At 33.5% G+C, this 19,840-nt stretch overlaps 1 protein-coding gene across 1 annotated transcript in view; it reads left to right on the top strand.

Annotated features, from left to right (window-relative positions):
- Positions 1 to 19,840, top strand: part of LRP1B (LDL receptor related protein 1B) — a 1,919,366-nt gene that overhangs the window by 1,370,709 nt on the left and 528,817 nt on the right. The window contains exons 33-35 of the mRNA XM_090279551.1: positions 220 to 360; positions 4,600 to 4,725; positions 6,244 to 6,375. Coding sequence (XP_090135677.1) covers positions 220 to 360; positions 4,600 to 4,725; positions 6,244 to 6,375 — 399 coding nt within the window. The remainder of the gene's footprint in view (positions 1 to 219; positions 361 to 4,599; positions 4,726 to 6,243; positions 6,376 to 19,840) is intronic.

Genomic DNA, 19,840 nt, shown 5'->3' with positions numbered 1-19,840 from the left:
CCAAGAATTCCTAACTGGGGATGGAGGAGGAAAATTTAAACAACAAAATGTCACTATGGTTTGCATTTTTAAAAGTAAAAGTGATTTTACTTTTCCTTAGATACACAGGTTGAGAATATCACAAAAGGCCTCAGAAGGAGTATAGTTTAAATAGCTCCTTATTATTATTTAATAAGATGATTATCTTTTCCATAAAAAAAATTGTTTTTGTTTTTATAGATAAGAAACTATGGTGGGCAGACCAAAACTTAGCTCAGCTGGGGACCTGCAGCAAAAGAGATGGCAGAAACCCAACTGTCCTAAGAAATAAGACTTCTGGCGTTGTTCATATGAAAGTGTATGATAAAGAAGCACAGCAAGGTAAGTCACACCATAAGAATTTGTGCCACCTTTTGAATATATAATGTTCTATTTTTTCATGTTATTTTCTCAATTCAACAATCAAAGGTTCCTATTTTTTGCTTCTAATATAAAAGGGGATAAAAGACAAAAGCTGCTTAATAGTATAGAAGAAATGGCTTTCACATGACGTATATAATGAGCTTTCAATGTATTAACAAAGCTGCCCAAGAAATAGTGATGTGTCAGCTCTTCAAAGTAGTCTTATTCAATTTTCTATTAAAAAATTACAAGAAAAAATTCCCAGCAAAATATATGCAATGTATAATTAAACCTAGAAACTCAATGAACTAGGTGGTTTCAAATGGACTATGTCGACATAAAGATTTCATTTCCAAGAGCACTACATTGTTTGGCTTTAAGCACTTTGCTTTTTGTTTTTGCTTGTCCACATGGTATGCAGTGAAATGGAGTGAGAGAACTAGCAGATGGTTTACATAGGTGGACTCGTCACATTGCCCAAATGGCAATTTGATTAGATATGCCAGCCAGAACAGCCTCACACCTGCTAGTTCTTTCTTAGTTTTTGTTTCATGATCCATACATTAGCAGAACTCATTTCCTAGAAAAAATATATTTCTGTATTTTATATTTTTACATTAGTCACTGCCATGAGAATCTTTCGCTTCATATGTCTTTATTCTTAGGACAATTTTTCAAAAATTTAAAATTTCTATCTAAAGCAGGCGGGGATATAGACCAAAGCAGAGAAGAGAAAAGAATAGTGAACCAAGGGGATCACCAATTTTGAAGATAGGTGACAAACATTAAGTAGGCAGAGTTTGTTGGAGACACCAGTTAAGAGTCATACCTGCACATCCATAGATAAATGAAAACCAGATTCATGGTTGCTTTTCCTGTACAGACCATGGACACAAAATGGGTCCGAAATACTTTTTTGACAGGAGCAGCAGGAAACATATTTCTTTTTTATTAAAAAAATTTTTAAGAGAAAACAATTGCTTTAAGAAACAATCTGAAGTGATTACTATGTGCTTTTCATGGTTGAGAAGACACCAACACCCAAACTCTTTAGCACAGATCTGTACTTGGAGTCTAACATTTATTTTGGTCATTATCTACACTAATGAACAGCAGAGTTTTCACTAGTAATTCCATAATGGAACATTTTCTGTAGCAAAAAAAAATATTACTGGCATTTAAGTAATAGGAAATGGATTATTAACTGGGAATAAAACACTGGAACTAAATAAAATATCATGATTTTTTTGCATTTTAATACAATATATTCATTAAATATAAAAACATAGTATTATGATAAACTTTAGTTCATAGTCCATACTTGATGAGATTATAGCTAAAAACACACATTAGAAAATACAAAAGAAATAGAGACAGAGGGAAAGAGAGAGAGAGAGAGAGAGAGAGAGAGAGAGAGAGAGAGAGAGATTATATTTCCATACAGGACTTTAAAAAAAAATCTATATCCACTTTTAAAAAATGTGAAAAATCATATGATTCATTTGAATTTCTAAATTAACATAATACATCTATTTTTTCTAGATGAAGATTCAATAAAGTTTCTTGGAGGAAAATTTTAGTATTTTATTCTTGCCTGATTTTGTTCATGGTGATGAGATTTTCTTCCATTTTTTAAGGATTTGATTATATAGGTACAGTTTGGTATTCTATGCCTGTAACAGTATCACAAAACTGACAAGGAGCTCTAACAGTAAGAGAGTAATGATATAATATGCCTAAGCTTAAAATGCAGTGAAAATACTACTTTTAATTGAATAATATGCTGATAAAAGCATCTGTATTAAAGACAATCCCATTAACCAAATTACAGTGAGTAGCTTAAAAGCTTCATTAGTATGAAATATGAGCAATTTAAGACTCTTTAAGATGTTAACATTACTACTTTTTGCATTTCAAAGTACAATTAGCTACTTCATTTATCCTTTTTGACGTAGATCACTGGAGTGCTGAGACTTTTCATTAGTCAAGTGTGAGTTTGTAACTCCACTAGAGAGTTGAGGCATGAGGTTTGAATATCAGTACATTAGAAAATACTAAGCCAAGGTAGTATTTCTAACTTGCTAGATAATTACTACCAAAATTGTCACTTTTAACATTTCCTCTAATAGCTTTTCTATATCAAATCTATGTTAAATAAACAAAAATACTTATTGTAAATAATGACTAATTTCATTGCCTTTTTACCTTTTCTCTTCTTCACTATCAATTTTCCCTTAGAGGCTAAACAATGATACATGAAATGTGTATTGTCGTACAAATAATTGTTAACATAGATTAATTTTATAATTTATCAAAAATAAATATAATACAATATATATTGTTATTAGTACAACTATGTTTAAAAAGGCACAGTCCCATAAACTATTTTTTCATGTAATGTTGATATTATTAAGGTCCTATAATGCCTCATTTTCTCTGTTTTCATTAATTTACATTATTTTCTAATCTATTTCTGCTTACTTCTCCAGTTCCTGTATTTTCTCTTCATTGGTGTTTCTTCAAATTTTATAGTTAAGCAAGCATCACTTGTCAATCACTTCCCAGCTTTTCAGTCTTTAATTGTAGTTGAAATAAATCTATATCCAAAATGTATATATTTACAGATTGGCATTGTGTTACCATACTATACATTCACATGTTTTTCTATAGAATCAAATATGTATAGTCAATATAGAATTATTATAAATATATAAATATTATTGTATCATTATTAAAACAATCAAAGATCTGAAATTTTACCTTAGTATTGTATCAGCTTGGGAAAAAGAATAAATTAATTAATCTTATTTTATATAAAATAAAGGTATTTATTTCAAAAGTTCAGGCCAACTCAAGTCCTAGTATGTGGTACTACATAAATGACTTCTATAGAAAATACACAGGAAATTTCGTAGAACTTCTGATTTAAAAAATCTCACAAGTTGAGGGGATCTTATACTTCAAAAATAACAAAGCTCATATAGATATTGATTGACAATTAAATCCCATCAACTGTCTTGACTTCAGGAAACCAGAAATAATTAATTGCATTGGTACTTTGGTTTTTCCATGGAATGCTATTGATATATAGCTTTCATCATGCTTTTTATTTCTCCCTGGATTTACTGTACTTCATATCAGAGCTTGAACATCCAGTAAATGGAATAGTATGTCTGAGAATAATAGAAATGTTGTAAAATTGAATAGTCAATGAACTTACTATGTAAGGTTGCAAATTACTTAACTTCACACCAGCTTTAACACATTAGGTCTAGTAAATCAATGGGACATCTTCATAGAATGCTTACCTGTGATTACCTGACTAATATTTGTTATTGATAATACAAAGTAATAAAGAGTTAATATATAAATTAATTAGATGGTTCTTAGGGGTGTGTTTTAAACACATTTTTGGAGAATATGTTATTAGGAATGGCAAAATTTATTCCCTTGCTTCAAAACATTAATTACATATATTCTTTCATTTAGTGGCTTAATCTTTGAGTTGAATTATTAATATAATTTAATAACCATTTTTTGAGATATTTGATTAAAGTGGTCATGAAAAAAGGAGTACCTGTGGAGTTGAAAAAAAATTAGAAGTCAAATATAAGGATTTCCTGGTTTGTGTGATCTTAAAATACTATAAATATCTATGACAGTATTCATGACAAACCAATTTCCTTTTGCTTTTCTATAACTACAAATCTTATCATGTATCTTCCTTTACTTAAAAAAATTTTAATGACTTCTTTATTTTTTAATTTATTTTTATTGAGATATAGTTGAGATATAACACCGTGTAAGTTTAAGGTGCAAAACGTGTGTTGATTTGATGCATTTATGTATTACAATATGATTACTATTATATCTTTAGCTAACACCTCTATCACATCACATAATTATCTTTGTGTGTGTGTGTGTGGTAGGAATAATTAAAATCTAGTCTAGCAACACTGAATTGTCTTCAGAGTTAAATTAATACTATAAATTGATTATAATATTGTTGTCTATAATCAGTATTTGCATATTAGATCTACATTTACTGTTTTCTAAGAGCATACTTCGACTCTAATCTGCTTCTTCAAATTAGTCAATATAAAAGCTGCATTTAGAAATAACAATAGTGTAAATATTTGTTCAAATTATCAACAGTGAATGATATTCTTTTTATTTTTCTTAAATTTCATTAATTTTGTTTGTTTTCCTTCTACACAGGCAGCAATTCCTGCCGACTAAATAATGGTGGGTGCTCTCAACTTTGTTTACCAACATCTGAAACTACAAGGACTTGCATGTGTACAATGGGATATTATCTCCAGAAGAACCGCATGTCATGTCAAGGTATAAGGTTTTGAAAAATCTTAGTTCTGATACATTTACTTCATTCATGCAAATATTAGGCAAACAAAGTAAACAAAAATTAGAAAATTAGAAAAAAAATACTCACTTGTTATTAGAACAATGATACACTACTTAGTATCATATGTAGGGTTTTTAATGTGTTAAAAATATTTTAAGTATCTCTGTTCTTATAAAACGGTCTAAGTTTGTAGTTATTTTCAGGAACCACAGTTTATTATAAAACCTTTAACCAAATCCAAAAAAGACTACTTGCAATTTGAAAAGACGTAAAAACAACAACAACAACAAAAAAGACAGTTGTTGGTTCACTACAATTACAATTGAATTTGGATGTATTTGAAATTTAAAAAGTTATGTTTACCTTCTTTCAACTACTTAAGAGAAAAGTACCAAAGCAAATGTGAATTATCAGGTTTGCTTAACTGAGGGGGAAAGGCACTGCAGAAGAATGAGAACTTTATAATATATTTTCTTTATTTCTCTTTTAATTTCATAGACTCCAGTTTGACTAGTCCCATAGAGCAATGGTTATAGAATAATCTATTTATCCAGTGATCGTAACTTAATTTTAGTATTAAAAATGTTTCAATCTTATGTGAGAAATATGCATGTTAATACTTTAGTTTAAATCATCTATTTACATGGCACTCATGGGCAGGTATTACTCTAAGTACCTTAAATATATTAATTCACATAATCCTCATAATAACCTTATGGAGTAGGTTTATTATTTCCATTTTTACAGATGAGGAAACTGAGTCACATAAGATTAACTAGATTGCCCAAGTCACACAGTTAAACAGTGGTGAAGATATATCTAAACCTAAACATTTTTGTTTTAATAAGAAAATATGTATATATGATATAAATAAACATTTTCTGACATATTAGAAAAATTCATAAACATCATTGTGCAGACTTCTGGTAGTCAATTTATACTTATGTGCTTATTTTGAGACATACTTTTAATGCTGAAAAAGCAAAATGTTAGCAAAAATTAAGCACCTAGTGTGCTTTTAGTTTTCAGAAGGATTTAAGAAGTCTACCTCTTAGAAAAATAACTAATATAGTTATCTAAAATCAAAATTTATTATCTTCCATAAGCAAAGAGATGCTTGGGCTTTAGATAAGAAGAGGGTAAATTTCAGTGGTGAGGTCCAGTATGCTTTCAAGTATTATTTACCTTAGTGTTTATGGTTCCAAGATCTATAGTATCATCAGTACTTTTTAGAAAGTCAGATGATCAGGCCCCTGGGATGGGGGTCAAGTATGTGTTTTAACAATTCTTCCAGGAGATTCTGATGTATAATCAAGTTTGAGAACAACTAATCTACTCACCTTTTAGCTTTTAAGAAATATAATATACAACCCAAAACATGGGAGGGGGGTTAAGAAATATATTTTTATGAAAAAAATTAAGATCATTAAAAATAATGCTCATGAATGATTTTAATGTTAAATATTCAATTTGTACTTTTTAAATTTGCTTCCAATTAGGTATAGAGTCATTTCTTATGTACTCTGTTCATGAAGGAATCAGGGGAATACCTCTAGAACCAAGTGACAAAATGGATGCTTTGATGCCTATATCTGGAACTTCATTTGCTGTGGGAATAGATTTTCATGCAGGTAAGTAGCTTTTTTATTCATAATTTATATGTAATGTTTTCACTTGATGTATTAAATATGATGGGAATATAACCATTCTATCTGCACTCTAATAGTCAAGATGAAAGATAAGAAAGCAAATTACAGATGCATATTTAAGCCAAACACACATTGTTCTAAAAAAAAAAAAATGAGGTAGAATTCTCTTAAAGTTTCACATTTGAATTGCAAGTGCATTCAAACATCATGATTGGCATTGGATTGTTTCATTTTTATTTCTATCTATATTTTTCTTCAAATAAGAGTTTTACTTTTATCCAATTATAAATATAAACATATATAAAATGTTTTATTTATTACATACTTAAACATAATCTTATTTAAAATATCTTCAGGCTGTGATTATCTTATATTGTAATTCAGGCAATAGCAAATAAAACCCAAATAATGAACATATTTATTTATACTAAGCCATTTTAAATTACTTATGAGTACAGTATGAGTTCTTTTGAAGTCAGATTTTACCTTGCATTCTTGTTTCAACAACAACAACAAAAAAAAAAAAAAAAAAGAAAGAAAGAAAGGAGATCGAACACTAATATTTTGCTGTCACTGATAAAAACGAATGATTTGGAATTGGTAGTTGAAATTTATAAATATTTTGAAGTAAGCAATTTTTTGTGTGTGTGTGTGCTAGCTGCTAAATTAAGATATTATAAGCATTCAGTATAGTTCTCTCATAATATTCAGATTTATCATTTTGAATGATAAATCAGATTTAAACTTATTAACACAAATGTCTCCTCCACATCTTATCTAACTAAATCATGTTTCCTGACTTAATGTTTTAGTGTTGAAGTACATGAATGTTCTCAGTACATTTTTGCCTTTGTAAAGTCTTATTTTTATTTAATGTTAAAAACAAGTAGTTTTTGATTTATAATCTCAAAAAATATCCTTAAACATTAGCATGTGGACTTTTAGTAGTACAGTAGATTTATATATTTCCTAGTTCCAACACATTTTGTTTAATTAAATGTTAATGAAATTCTTGACTACAAGTTAATGAATTACTAGGGAATTTCACAAATGGTTCAAAGATGACTCCTCTTATATAAATAATTTTGCATCAAATCTTTATAATGAAATAGTGGCAGACAGTCTAGTTTTTTTAAAAGGGCATCCCCCCCCCTAATAAATATGGACACATAGAGCCTATTTTATTAAGTAATATGTTATATCCAAAATTACAGTGTGACTTTTGATCATTAAACCTTATTATTCATGAATGGTCCACTACCCTACCATGCATAATTTACTTTACCTCTTTTTATATGCATCTTATTCTTTAGAATTTTATTATATAAAATTAATTAAATACAGGATAAAGGACTCCTGAACATGGACATTAGTGTGAAGATTTAGTAAGTACAAAATTGAGAAAGCTTGAAATTTTTGAAAAGATTTATATATATTTGCATATATTTTTACTAAATATACATAATCTCTCATTTTAGCTGGTCTCACTTATTTGTTCTTTTAAAGACACCATAATGATTTTTTAAAGTATTAGATAAATTTCCATGAGGTACATATATTAGAATAAGCCATTTGTTCCAACTGTTCTGATTAGGTCATTAGTAAATCTCCTGTTTCTTAAGGGTAAACTGATTATTTGTATGAATTAAATTCACTCTTTGAGGTTTTATGTTGACTCTAAAATGATCAAGTTTATATAATGTGTCCTGATGGAGGATAATTTTATTTGCAGAGGAAAGTTCTCTTCTTTTACCTAAATTCCTAATAATTTTTAATATAATAATAAACATTTTATTTTAAAGTAGCTTTTCTTTTTTAAAATTAAATTGATTAGGGTAACATTAGTTAATTACATTATATGTTTCAGGTGTACAGTTCTATAATACATTACCTATATATTGCATTGTGTGCTCACCACCCATAGTCTAGGCTACATCCATCACCATATATCTGCATCCTTTTACCCTTTTATCCTCTCCTCATCCCCCTTTCTCTCTGGTAACTGCCAAGCTGTTGTCATGAGTTTGTTTTGTTAGATTTTTAGTTATTTTCTGTTTTATATCCCACATATTAAAGAAATCATATGGTTATTGTCTTTTTCCATCAAACTTATTTAACTTAGCATGATACCCTCAAGATCTATCCATGTTGTCACAAATGGCAATATTTTATTATTTTTTATGGCTAAGTAGCATTCCATTAAAGATATGTATCACATCTTTATTATCCATCATCCATCAAAGGACACTTCGATTGTTTTCTTGTCTTGGTAATTACGAATATTGCTGCAATGAACATAGAGTAACATGTATCATTAAGCATAAGTATTTTCAAAGGTTTGCGATATGAACCAAGAAGAGGGATTACTGGACTATATGGTCGCTCTATTCTTAATTTTTTGAGGAACATTCATACTGTTTTCCATAGTGGCTGCACTAATTTACATCTTCATCAGCAGTGTACAAGGGTTCCCTTTTCTTCACATCCTCTCCAATACTTATTTTTGCCTTATTAATATCAGCCATTCTGAATGGATTGAAGTGATATTTCATTGTCATTTGAATTGCATTTTCCTAATGATTAAAAATGTTGAGCTTTTTTTTCATGTGTCTGTTGACCATCTATATTTCTTTACAATGCCGTTTGTCAAACAAATAAACAAACAAACAAAAAATTCTCAAATTTGTATGGATAGCCAAAGCTATCCTGAAGGAAAAAAAAAAAAGAAGAAAGTGGGAGGTGTCACACTGCCTCGCTTTAATTATATTACAAAGCCACAATTATAAGAACAGCATGGTATTATCAGAGAAATAGATGCACAGATTGATGGAACATAATTAAGAGCCCAGAAATGAGCCCATACATATATGAGGTTAGTCCAGAAAATACCCAGCCATGCAATGTAAAAAATAGAGACATTTATTGAAGAAGATACAAGATATAGGAAACATTGCACAGAGGACAACAACATCTCAGTCCCCTTCAAAGTAGGCACCTTGGGACCTCACACAGTTCTCCCAATCGCCATCAGCTGTCTGGTTGCATTTTCCTGAAAATCATCAATGGTCTGAAATCTCTTCCCATTCAAAATTTATTTTAGTTTTGGAAAAGCCAGAAGTCTCGGGGCACCAAATCTGTACTGTAGGGATGCTAAGTCACCTGTTTTATTTGGTGTTTCACCAAAAAACTGCATGAGACGTGATGCATGAACAGGTACATTGTTGTGATGAAGCTGCCAATCACCAGTTGCCCATAGCTGCAGCCTTCTGAATCATCTGAATAGATTTTGAGGATGAATGTTCAAGCTCAACATAGAATCTGATGCAGATTCAGTGCTTTACTCGCTCAGTTATTTTGAATGCGATGGCAACAGAGTACACATTCAATGGTGTCTACCACCCCCACTGACTAGTACAATAAAATTGCTAGTGTTCACACATGTGCATTCCAGTCCACTCTTCTTGGCTACCAGATTACATCGATGTTACACAAACTGTTCTCATTATTTTAACAATGGCTGGAATTTTTCTAGACAGACTTTGGTATAAGCAACTAGTTTTTCATAAAGGATCCAAAAATATACAATGAAAAAAGAAAAACCTCTTCAATAAATGGTTTCAAAGTAGCTTTTTGTCAGAGAAATTATTTGTAATTTTAAGACTTCATATTCTTCATATTGTGCCTGCCATGTTTTAAATTTGTATTTCTACAGATAAATTATTTTTAGAAAATTATTTATTCTTCTAAATGTAAATGGTTGTGGGCATATGGAATAGTCATATAAAATTAGAATGTTCAGGAATCTCTCAAAATCTCTATTGTCAAAAAGAAAACAGCATCTACATTTAAAAATGTTTTAATTAGAGAGGGTAGAGACCTAGGGGTCAGTAAAACATATAGCAGAGAAAAGCCTGACTTTTGCAACAAATAACATAGGTTCTAATACCAGTAGCTTACTAGTAGCTCTGTGACTTTGGGTAGGTTACTTCATTTTTCTCAGGCTCAGTTTTCTCATTTTGGGGGAAATATTTACATCAATGTGTGCAAAGTTTTTTTCACAGTACCTGATATACATAGGTGATGAGAAAATAGTAACAACATCTAATGATAAAAAAGTAATAAATTATAGAAATTAACATGTGATATATATTTACAAAAATGTTCTGGAAGCTATACTAAACCCCTAAGTAACAATCTTTTTTTTCTGTTGTTTTGACTGACAACGTATTTTCTATTTAGTTATCTGTGTAAAATAATAGTTGTTTTTTAACTTCCTGGGGCGAGAAAGAGTAGGTCAGTAAATTTCCCTAGTGACATGAATTTAATAATAATAATAATGCTAATGAATAGTTTGTAGAGCAGGTATTTAAGGATTAAATAAAATCACCAGCTATTTGAAGTCATTAAATATAAACATAGGAAGCTAGCAGTGTTCTTCAACAATAAACCAACTAAATACTGTTCTTGATGCTGCTGCTGATGACAGTGGTGGTGGTATCCAGAGCTTTCAACATCTTCACATACATTTGACTTCGATCTCTTTTAGTCTGGTGCTTTACTAATTGTGTCTCAGAAAAATATATTAGAATTAGAATAAGTGACAACATGATTTATAATATTATTATAGATAATATACAAACTGTGACTTTGCAGAGTGAAATTGCTTCAGAAAGGAAGGAAGGAAAATAACTGGATTGTTCCTGAGAAAAAATGAAGAAAACAACTTTTTTAAAGTATATTTTATTGATTATATTGTTACAATAGTTCCAATTTTTCCCCTTTGCTACCCTCCACCTAGCACCCCTCTTCCCCCAGAAATCCCCCCCAAATCCATGCCCATGGTTCATATATACAAGCTCTCCCACTTCACTCTTTCATATATTCTTCTTCTTTTTTATAACTAAATGATTAATTAATTATTTTAATAATAAAAATAAAAAATAATAATAATAAAAAATAAAAATCCCTCCATCTCAGATATTAAAACCCTTTATACTTTTATAAAGGACAAGGTCTCAAGCTCCTCTAGCTGCTTCAAGCTGGACATGGTCATCGTCCTATCTACACTTGGGTCCAGAAATCCCTAATAAGAGTGGGAATGTGGAGGAGAGGGTGGCCTTCCCACATGGGGAAGGATTGTGCAGACTCAAGGTCAGTTGGCTGTCCCCCGACAATGGCATGCTTGGCTTAACAGGATGGCATCCTTGTTGTATTCTGGGGGCAACAGATTTGGCAAAAGGGTTAAAAGACATCATTCAATCCATAACTACCAGATGACAAAAGGCAGGGATTAATTTTTCAATGTCCCACATTAGGGGGAAAAAAATGGGGCTTCTTCAGAGGAAGGTGTCCCAGCCACATCTCACCTGTCCAAAACCCTTTTACCCATTATACTTAATTTAGGCTGAGGGAAATATTTTAGGTTTTCCCCCTCTCAGACCTCTGGGCCCTTTCGGTCCAAGCCATTAGGATAGAAAAGAGAAACCAGTTTTAAAGTGAAGCCCACAGACCACCCCATACTTCACCAACCCACCACTTAGTTCAGCCAAACCATTGAGTCTCAGGAGGCAGCGCTGCAGAGAGGATTAAGTGAGGCTTATGTGTACAGACAATCATTCAGGTAATGAGATCATAGGCTTATGCCCTTTGAGAACAGAAAACACATGTTAATTTATGTAACATAACCCACATACAAGTCTCTAAATCTGTAAAACAGTCTTATTGGAAAGACATCCAGTTGCAAGGCATTTGACATTCGTCTTGCCTGTAAATTAAATGTCTTTGATGATACCACAGACATAGTCTAACTTTCAAGTGAAAACATATTTTAAATGAAAAAAAAACTTTAAAGATGGTTAGCTGCACTACTTTATAGTCTACCACTGATCATTGTGATTTTCCTTGAATAATGATTTTTCTCCCTAAGATTACCCTCCTTGTCATTAAAGGGACTGCATTAAGTCCATTTTTATTTTATCCTCTTCATTTGCATAAACACAACAAGAGCAACAAATGATCACTTATGATCTTTAGTTCTGCTTTGCTGGAACTTAACGCAAGGAACATTTAGGGTGACCTTCAGTGTGCCCTTCAGGGCAAAGAAGCTGAGCCACATGCCGGGCATTCAACCTTGCCTGTATACACCTGTCTTTTCCAACTACTTCTGGTTTTACATTGTGCCTTAAGGTCCCTTCTAGCCATCTCACAGGAAAACAACCTTCATTCCTTCCCTGAAAAGATTGCTGTGGACTGCACAACCAACCATGATACCAGCCTTTTATCTCATGGACTTTTATTACCTTTGAAAGTCATTTTTAGTTCCTCAGGGCTTTTTGGTTAGAACCAGAGCCCAAGCATGTCTCCTTTAGTCATGACATTCTAGTCAAAGACTTGCTAAAAAAAAAATCACCTCTATTAACAACTGGTCTTATTAGTTTTATGCAAAGAAACTTATGTCATTACTTACTTCTTTAGAATGCCAAACTCTGGAGGAATCAGATAGGGAGAAAAATATACAATGTGAAGAAAAACCCTTGTCCTTCCAATATTCACTGAACTGGCATTTCCATTATTCATATTTTCATTTCTCCCCCACTAAATTTTTTTTGTTTATTTTTCCATTACAGTTGTCCTACTTTTCCCCCCTCTTGCTTCCCTGCACCCTGTCCCGCCCTTCCCCCACATTCAGTCGTCCATGTCCATGGGTCATTTATACATGTTCTTTGACTAGACCCTTCCCATTCTTACACCCTTCTCTCCCTCCCGCCTCCCCCCTTGTTACTGTTAATCTACTCCTTGTTTACATACCTCTGGTTCAATTTTGCTCATTTGTATGTGTTTTTCATTAGTTTCCTGTAATAGGTGAAAGCATAAGGTATGTTTCTTTCATTGCTTGGCTTATTTCGCTAAGCATAATTCTCTCTAGTTCCATCCATGTTGTTGCAAATGGTAAAAGTTCCTTCTTTCTTTCTGCTACATAGTACTCCGTTGTGTAAATGTACCACAGTTTTTTGATCCACTCATCTAAAGATAGGCACTTAGGCTGTATCCAGCACTTCGCTATTGTAAATAGTGCTGCTATGAACATCGGGGTGCATAGGTTCTTTTGAATTGGTGTTTCAGGATTTTTCAGGTAAAATCCTAGCAATGAAAATGCTGGTTCAAAAGGCAGTTCCATTTTTAGTTTTTTGAGGAAATTCCATACTGTTTTCCATAGTGGCTGCACCAGTCTGCATTCCCACCAGCAATGCACCAGGGTTCCCATTTCTCCGCATCCTCTCCAGCACACGTTGTTTGCTGATTTTTTGATGATGGCCATTCTGATTGGTGTGAGATGGTATCTCATTGTGGTTTTTATTTGCATCTCTCTGATGACTAGTGATGTTAAGCATTCTTTCATATGTCTATGGACCCTCCATATGTCCTTTTTGGAGAAGTGTTTGTTCAGGTCCTTTGCCCATTTTTTAATTGGGTTGTCTGTCTTCTTGGTGTTGAGTCATATGAGTTCTTTATATATTTTGGAGATCAATCCTTTGTCTGAGATATCATTGGCAAATAGATTTTCCCATATGGTTGGTTTTCTCTTCATCTTGCTGATGTTTTCTTTAGCTGAGCAGAAACTTTTTAGTTTGATGTAGTCCCATTTGTTTATTCTTTCCTTTATTTCCCTTGCCTTAGGAGACATATCAGTGAAAATGTTGCTACGTGGGATATCTGAAATTTTCCTGCCTATGTTTTCCTCTAGGACTTTTATGGTGTCACGGCTTACATTTAAGTCTTTGATCCCTTTTGAGTTTATTCTGGTGTATGGTGTAAGTTGGTGGTCCAGTTTCATTTTTTTTTGTATGTCCCTGTCCAGTTCTCCCAACACCATTTGTTGAAGAGGCTCTTTTCACTCCATTTTATGTTCCTTCCCCCTTTGTCAAATATTAGTTGACCATATAGACCTGGGTTTATTTCTGGGCTCTCTATTCTATTCCATTGATCTATATGTCTGTTCTTATGCAAGTACCAGACTGTTTTGATTACCGTGGCCTTGTAGTATAGTTTGATATCAGGTATTGTGATTCCTCCTACTGTGTTCTTCTTCCTCAAAGTTGCTGTGGCTATTCAGGCTCATTTTCAGTTCCATATAAATTTCTGAAGTATTTGTTCTAGGTCTGTAAAAAATGCCATTGGTATTTTATTAGGAATTGCATTGAATTTATAAATCATTTTGGGTCGTATGGACATTTTAATGATGTTGATTCTTCCCATCCATGAGCATGGTATATGCTTCCATTTATTTGTATCTTCCTTAATTTTTTTTCCTCAGTATTATGTAGTTTTCTGACTACAAGTCTTTTACCTCCTTGGCTAAGTTAATTCCTAGGTACTTTATTTTTCTTCTTGCTATGGTAAATGGAATTTTTCTTTCAGTTTCTATTTCTAAGATTTTATTGTTGGTGTACAGAAATGCCTTTGATTTCTGAATATTGACTTTGTACCCTGCTATTTTGCTGAATTCACTTATTAGTTCGAGTAGTTTTTTTGTGGAGTCTATAGAGTTTTCTATGTATACTATCATGCCATCTACATATAATGACAGTTATACTTCCTCTTTTCCAATCTGGATGCCTTTTAGTTCTCTTTCTTGTCTCATTGATGTGGCTAGAACTTCAAAGACTATGTTGAATAGGAGCAGAGAGAGTGGACATCCTTGTCTTGTTCCTGACCTCAGGGGGAATGCTCTCAGTTTTTGCCCATTGAGTATGATGTTGGATTTAGGTTTCTCATTTATGGCCTTTATTATGTTGAAGTATGCTCATCTATTCCCATTTTGCTGAGAGTTTTCATCATAAATGGATGTTGTACTTTATCAAATGTTTTTTCTGCATCCATTGATATGATCATGTGGTTTTTGTCTTTCATTTTGTTTATGTGGTATATTACATTTATCAATTTGTGATTATTAAAGTATCCTTGCATCCCTGGGATGAATCCCACTTCATCGTAGTGTATGATATTCCTAATGTGTTGCTGGATCCGCTTTGCCAATATTTTGTTGAGGATTTTAGCATCTATGTTCATCAGCGATATTGGCCTGTAGTTTTCTTTCTTTGTTGTGTCTTGGCCTGGTTTTGGAATTATGATAATACCGGCTTCATAGAACCAGTTTGGGAGTCTTCCCTCTTCTTGGATCTTTTGGAATAGTCTGAGGAGGATAGGTGTTAGTTCTTTCCTAGATGTTTTGTGGAATTCACCTGTGAAGCCATCCGGTCCAGGGCTTTGGTGTGCCGGGAGTTTTTTGATTATTGCTTCAATTTCACTAGCTGTTATTGGTCTATTCAGGCTTTCTGCTTCTTCTTGATTCAGTTTTGGAAGACTATATGTTTCCAGAAATTTGTCAATTTTCTCTAAGTTGTCAGATTTCTTACCATACAGTTGTTTGTAATAATTTCTTACAATTCTTTGTATTTCTGTGTTATCGGTTGTCATTTCTCCTCTTTTGTTTCTGATTTTATTTATTTGGGTCCTCTCTCTTTTTTTCTTGATGAGCCTGGTTAAAGACTTGTCAATTTTGTTTATCTTTTCAAAGAACCAGCTCCCACTTATGTTTATCTTTTGAAATGTTAGTTTAGTCTCTATGTCATTTAATTGTGCTCTGATCTTGATGATTGCCTTCCTTCTACTTGATCTGGGCTTTGCTTGTTGTTCTTCCTCTAGTTCTTGTAGCTGTAGGGTTAAAGTTTTTATTAGAGATTTTTCTAGCTTTTTTAGGTAGGCCTGTATTGCTATGAACCTTCCTCTCAGGACTGCTTTCACTGTATCACATAGGTTTTGGGTTGTTGTGTGTTCATTATCATTAGTTTCCAGAAACTTTTAAATTTCTTCCTTGATGTCATTGTTAACCCTTTCATTATTTAATAGCATGTTATTCATTCTCCATGAGTTTGAATGTTTTTGAGTTTTTTCCTTGAGGTTGATTTTTAATATTAAGGCATTGTGATCTGAGAAGAAGCTTGATATAATTTTGATTTTCTTGAATTTGTTGAGGCTTGTTTTGTGTCCTACCATGTGGTCTATCTTTGAAAATGTTCCATGTGCACTTGAGAGAATGTATATTTTGCTTCTTTGGGGTGAAAACTTCTATATATATCGACTAAGTCCATTTCATCTAGAGTGTTGTTCAGTGCCTCAATATGTTTGGTGTTTCTTTGCTTTGAAGATCTGTCCATTGTTGACAATGGGGTGTTAAAGTCCCCTACTATGAGTGTGTTGCTGTCTGTATCTTTCTTGGAGTCTTTCAAAATTTTCCTTATATATTTGGGTGCTCCTAAGTTGGGTGCATATATATTTATAAGGCTTATATCTTCTTGATGGATTTTTTCCTTAAGTATTATGAAATGTCCTTCTTTGTCTCTTTTTATGTCCTTTGCTGTGAAATCTGTTTTTTCTGATATAAGTATTGCTATCCCAGCTTTTTCTTCATGTGCATTTGCTTGAAATACTTGTTTCCATCCCTTCATTTTCAGTCTGTGTAGATCTTTTTTTCTAAGGTGGGTCTCTTGTAGACAGCATATATGTGGGTCATTCTTTCTAATCCATTCAGCTGCCCTGTGTTTTTTGATTGAAGCATTTAATCCATTTACATTTAAGGTTATTACCGATAAGTACTTATTCATTGTCATTTTCCTCCTTTGTACTCATGTTCCTGTCTGTCTCTCTCTGTTTCTTCATCTTCTTAAAGCAGACCCTTTAGCATCTCTTGCATTGCTGGTTTGGTGCAGATGTATTCTTTTAGCCTTCTTTTGTCTTGGAAACTCCTTATTTCACCTTCCATTTTGAATGAGAGCCTTGCTGGGTAGAGTATTCTTGGTTGTAGGCCTTTGTTTTTCATTGCTTTGAATATTTTTTGCCATTCCCTTCTGGCTTGTAGTGTTTCTGCTGAGAAATCTGATGATAGCCTTATTGGAGCTCCCTTGTATGTTATTAGTTGTTTCTCTCTTGTTGCTTTTAGGATTCTCTCTTTGTCTTTGAATGTTGCCATTTTAATTATGATGTGTCTTGAAGTGGGCCTGTTGGCTTTCAGCTTCATTGGGACCATCTGTGCTTCCTGGACTTGTGTGACTCTTTCTCTCTTCATGTTATGGAAGCTTTCTGTCATTATTTTTTCAAATAAGTTTTTTATCCCTTGCTCTTCTTCTTCTCTTTCTGGAATTTCTATGATACGGATATTATTACATTTCATGTTGTCCTGCAGCTGCCTTAGAACATCTTCAGGATTTAGACCATGCCCTTCTCAGGGTGAATGCCCAGCTGCTGAGCTGTTTCTCATATCTTCAGCTGCCACCTGTGGGAGCCCAGCCAGCCCTTTCACATCTCCGCATTTCCTACTGTTCATGTTGTGATGTAGAGGCCTTTTCTGTCTCTTCGTGGTTATAAGACTTCTCTCCAGCTAGTGTTCGGTTGGTTATTCCAGATGATTTATCGAAAATTAAGTTGTAAATCCAGACTGGTCCTGGGAGGAGGTTAGTATAGCTTCCACTTACTCCTCTGCCATCTTGGACCCCCCGAGAAAACAAGTTTTGATGTATAATCCTCAATTATATATTTTTAACCAGTCTTTATGGTTTACCTGATTATATGTCCTTCCTCTATTTTGCAGACATATTATATCATTTTCTTTTTTTCTTTCTTCCTTTTTTTTTTTTTTTTTTCTTTTAGTGGTTCATATCAGGGACATAGTCCCTATTTTAGGATCAATCAAATATATGATGATATATCGGAAGGGCACAGTTGCCCCTTGTTCTAATTATAATAAGAACATAATTTGAAGGATAATTGCTTATTAAGTGTAACTATAATTTATGTAATATTATTTCATTACCATAAATTATATGGGTAAATACATTGTTCAAATATATATAATTCAGAAGGATTAACAGATATGACCCTTTAAGGGTCTTGGTCGTAATGAATTAAAGTTTTCTGCAGTGGAATGATTTCATACACCAGATGCAGCAATATTTGATAGTATCTACACAAAATGAGGCCCTGTGGCTACATGTAATATGTTCAAAGCATTCTTATCACTTCATTGGAAAAGTTTTTTTCCACTAGAAAAAAACAAAGCTCTGAAAACTTTTTCCTGCTAGGTGATAGTCCTCCTGGTGAATGATTACTGTATTTACTTTCTCAAAAAGCCCTCAGTATGACTTCTGGCCAAGATTAAGACCTAAACAGACATGCTAAGTCTCCCTCCACAACTAAGAAGGAATACAACTACCTCAAAAACTAGAGACAACAAGAATTTCCAGAAAGACAAGCTGCATGGAAGCCCAACAAACAAAGAAATAAAGAAGAAATACTCATCAAGACAGGTAGGAGGGACGGAGCCGGGATGGAGAGGACATGGTGTGGTGGCAGCAGTAGCAGTGGCAGCAGCAGGATGGCAGAAAGCACAGTCACACCTTTTAAAAAGTCAGGAGGAACACCTGGGGAGCACTCCAAGCGCCAGACCAAACAACACAGATCATGGTCCCAGACCCGGGGAAAATCAAGCCTCATTGATTCTGACTGTGCAAACCAGTGAGGGTTGAGGAGGAGGAAGAAACTGTGGGTCTCTCAGCACAGTCTCATTTAAAGGGCTTCCACAGCCCTAGAATGTTGGTAGACATTCCCACTCTGGGGATGACAGCCAGGGCAACATCTAGAGAGGTGCCAGTCCCATACAAAGTGGGAAAAGTGCCTGGAAAAGGGACGAGTGCTGAGAAAGTGGCATTGTTGTCTTTCAGACCCCTCCCCCACACACAGCGCCACAATATGGTGAAATAGGTTGCCCTCTATGATGAATACCTAAGGCTCTTCCCATTACAACAAAATGAGTGCAACAGCTCTACCTAAGACACAGAGACAGACAAGCACAGGAGCCTGTCAAGATGAGGAGACAGAGAAGTATGGCCCAAAAAAGGGAACAGATCAAGGTTCCAGTGGGAGAACTAAATGATGAAGAGATAACCAATCTAACAGATGCAGAATTCAAAACACCGGTGATAAAAATGCTCACAGGCTTGACAGATATGCTTGAGTATGGCAAACACATAAGGGAAAAAGTGAAGGCTATGCTAAATGAAACAAAAGAAAATCCACATAAAACCAGTGGTGAAGGGAAGAAAACCGGGGTTCAAATCAACGATTTGGAACATAAAGAAGAAAAAACAGTCAACCAGTGCATAATGAGGAGGCAAGAATCGAAAAAAAATGAGGAGATGCTTAGGAACCTCTGAGGCAACTTTATATGTGCCAACATACTAACTATAGGGGTAACTGAAGGAGAAGAGGAAGAGCGAGCAATTCAAAACATTTGAGAAAATAATGAAGGAAAACTTCCAAAATTTGGTGAAGGAAATAGACATACAAGTCCAGGAAGCACAGAGAGTCCAAAACAAGCTAGATCCAAAAATGA

Source organism: Furipterus horrens, unplaced genomic scaffold (assembly GCF_987537825.1).
Source record: "Furipterus horrens unplaced genomic scaffold, mFurHor1.1.pri manual_scaffold_1, whole genome shotgun sequence".
Classification (NCBI taxonomy): Eukaryota; Metazoa; Chordata; class Mammalia; order Chiroptera; family Furipteridae; genus Furipterus; species Furipterus horrens.
The sequence above is the reverse complement of the archived record's forward strand: the minus strand, read 5'-3'. Positions and strand labels throughout refer to the sequence as shown.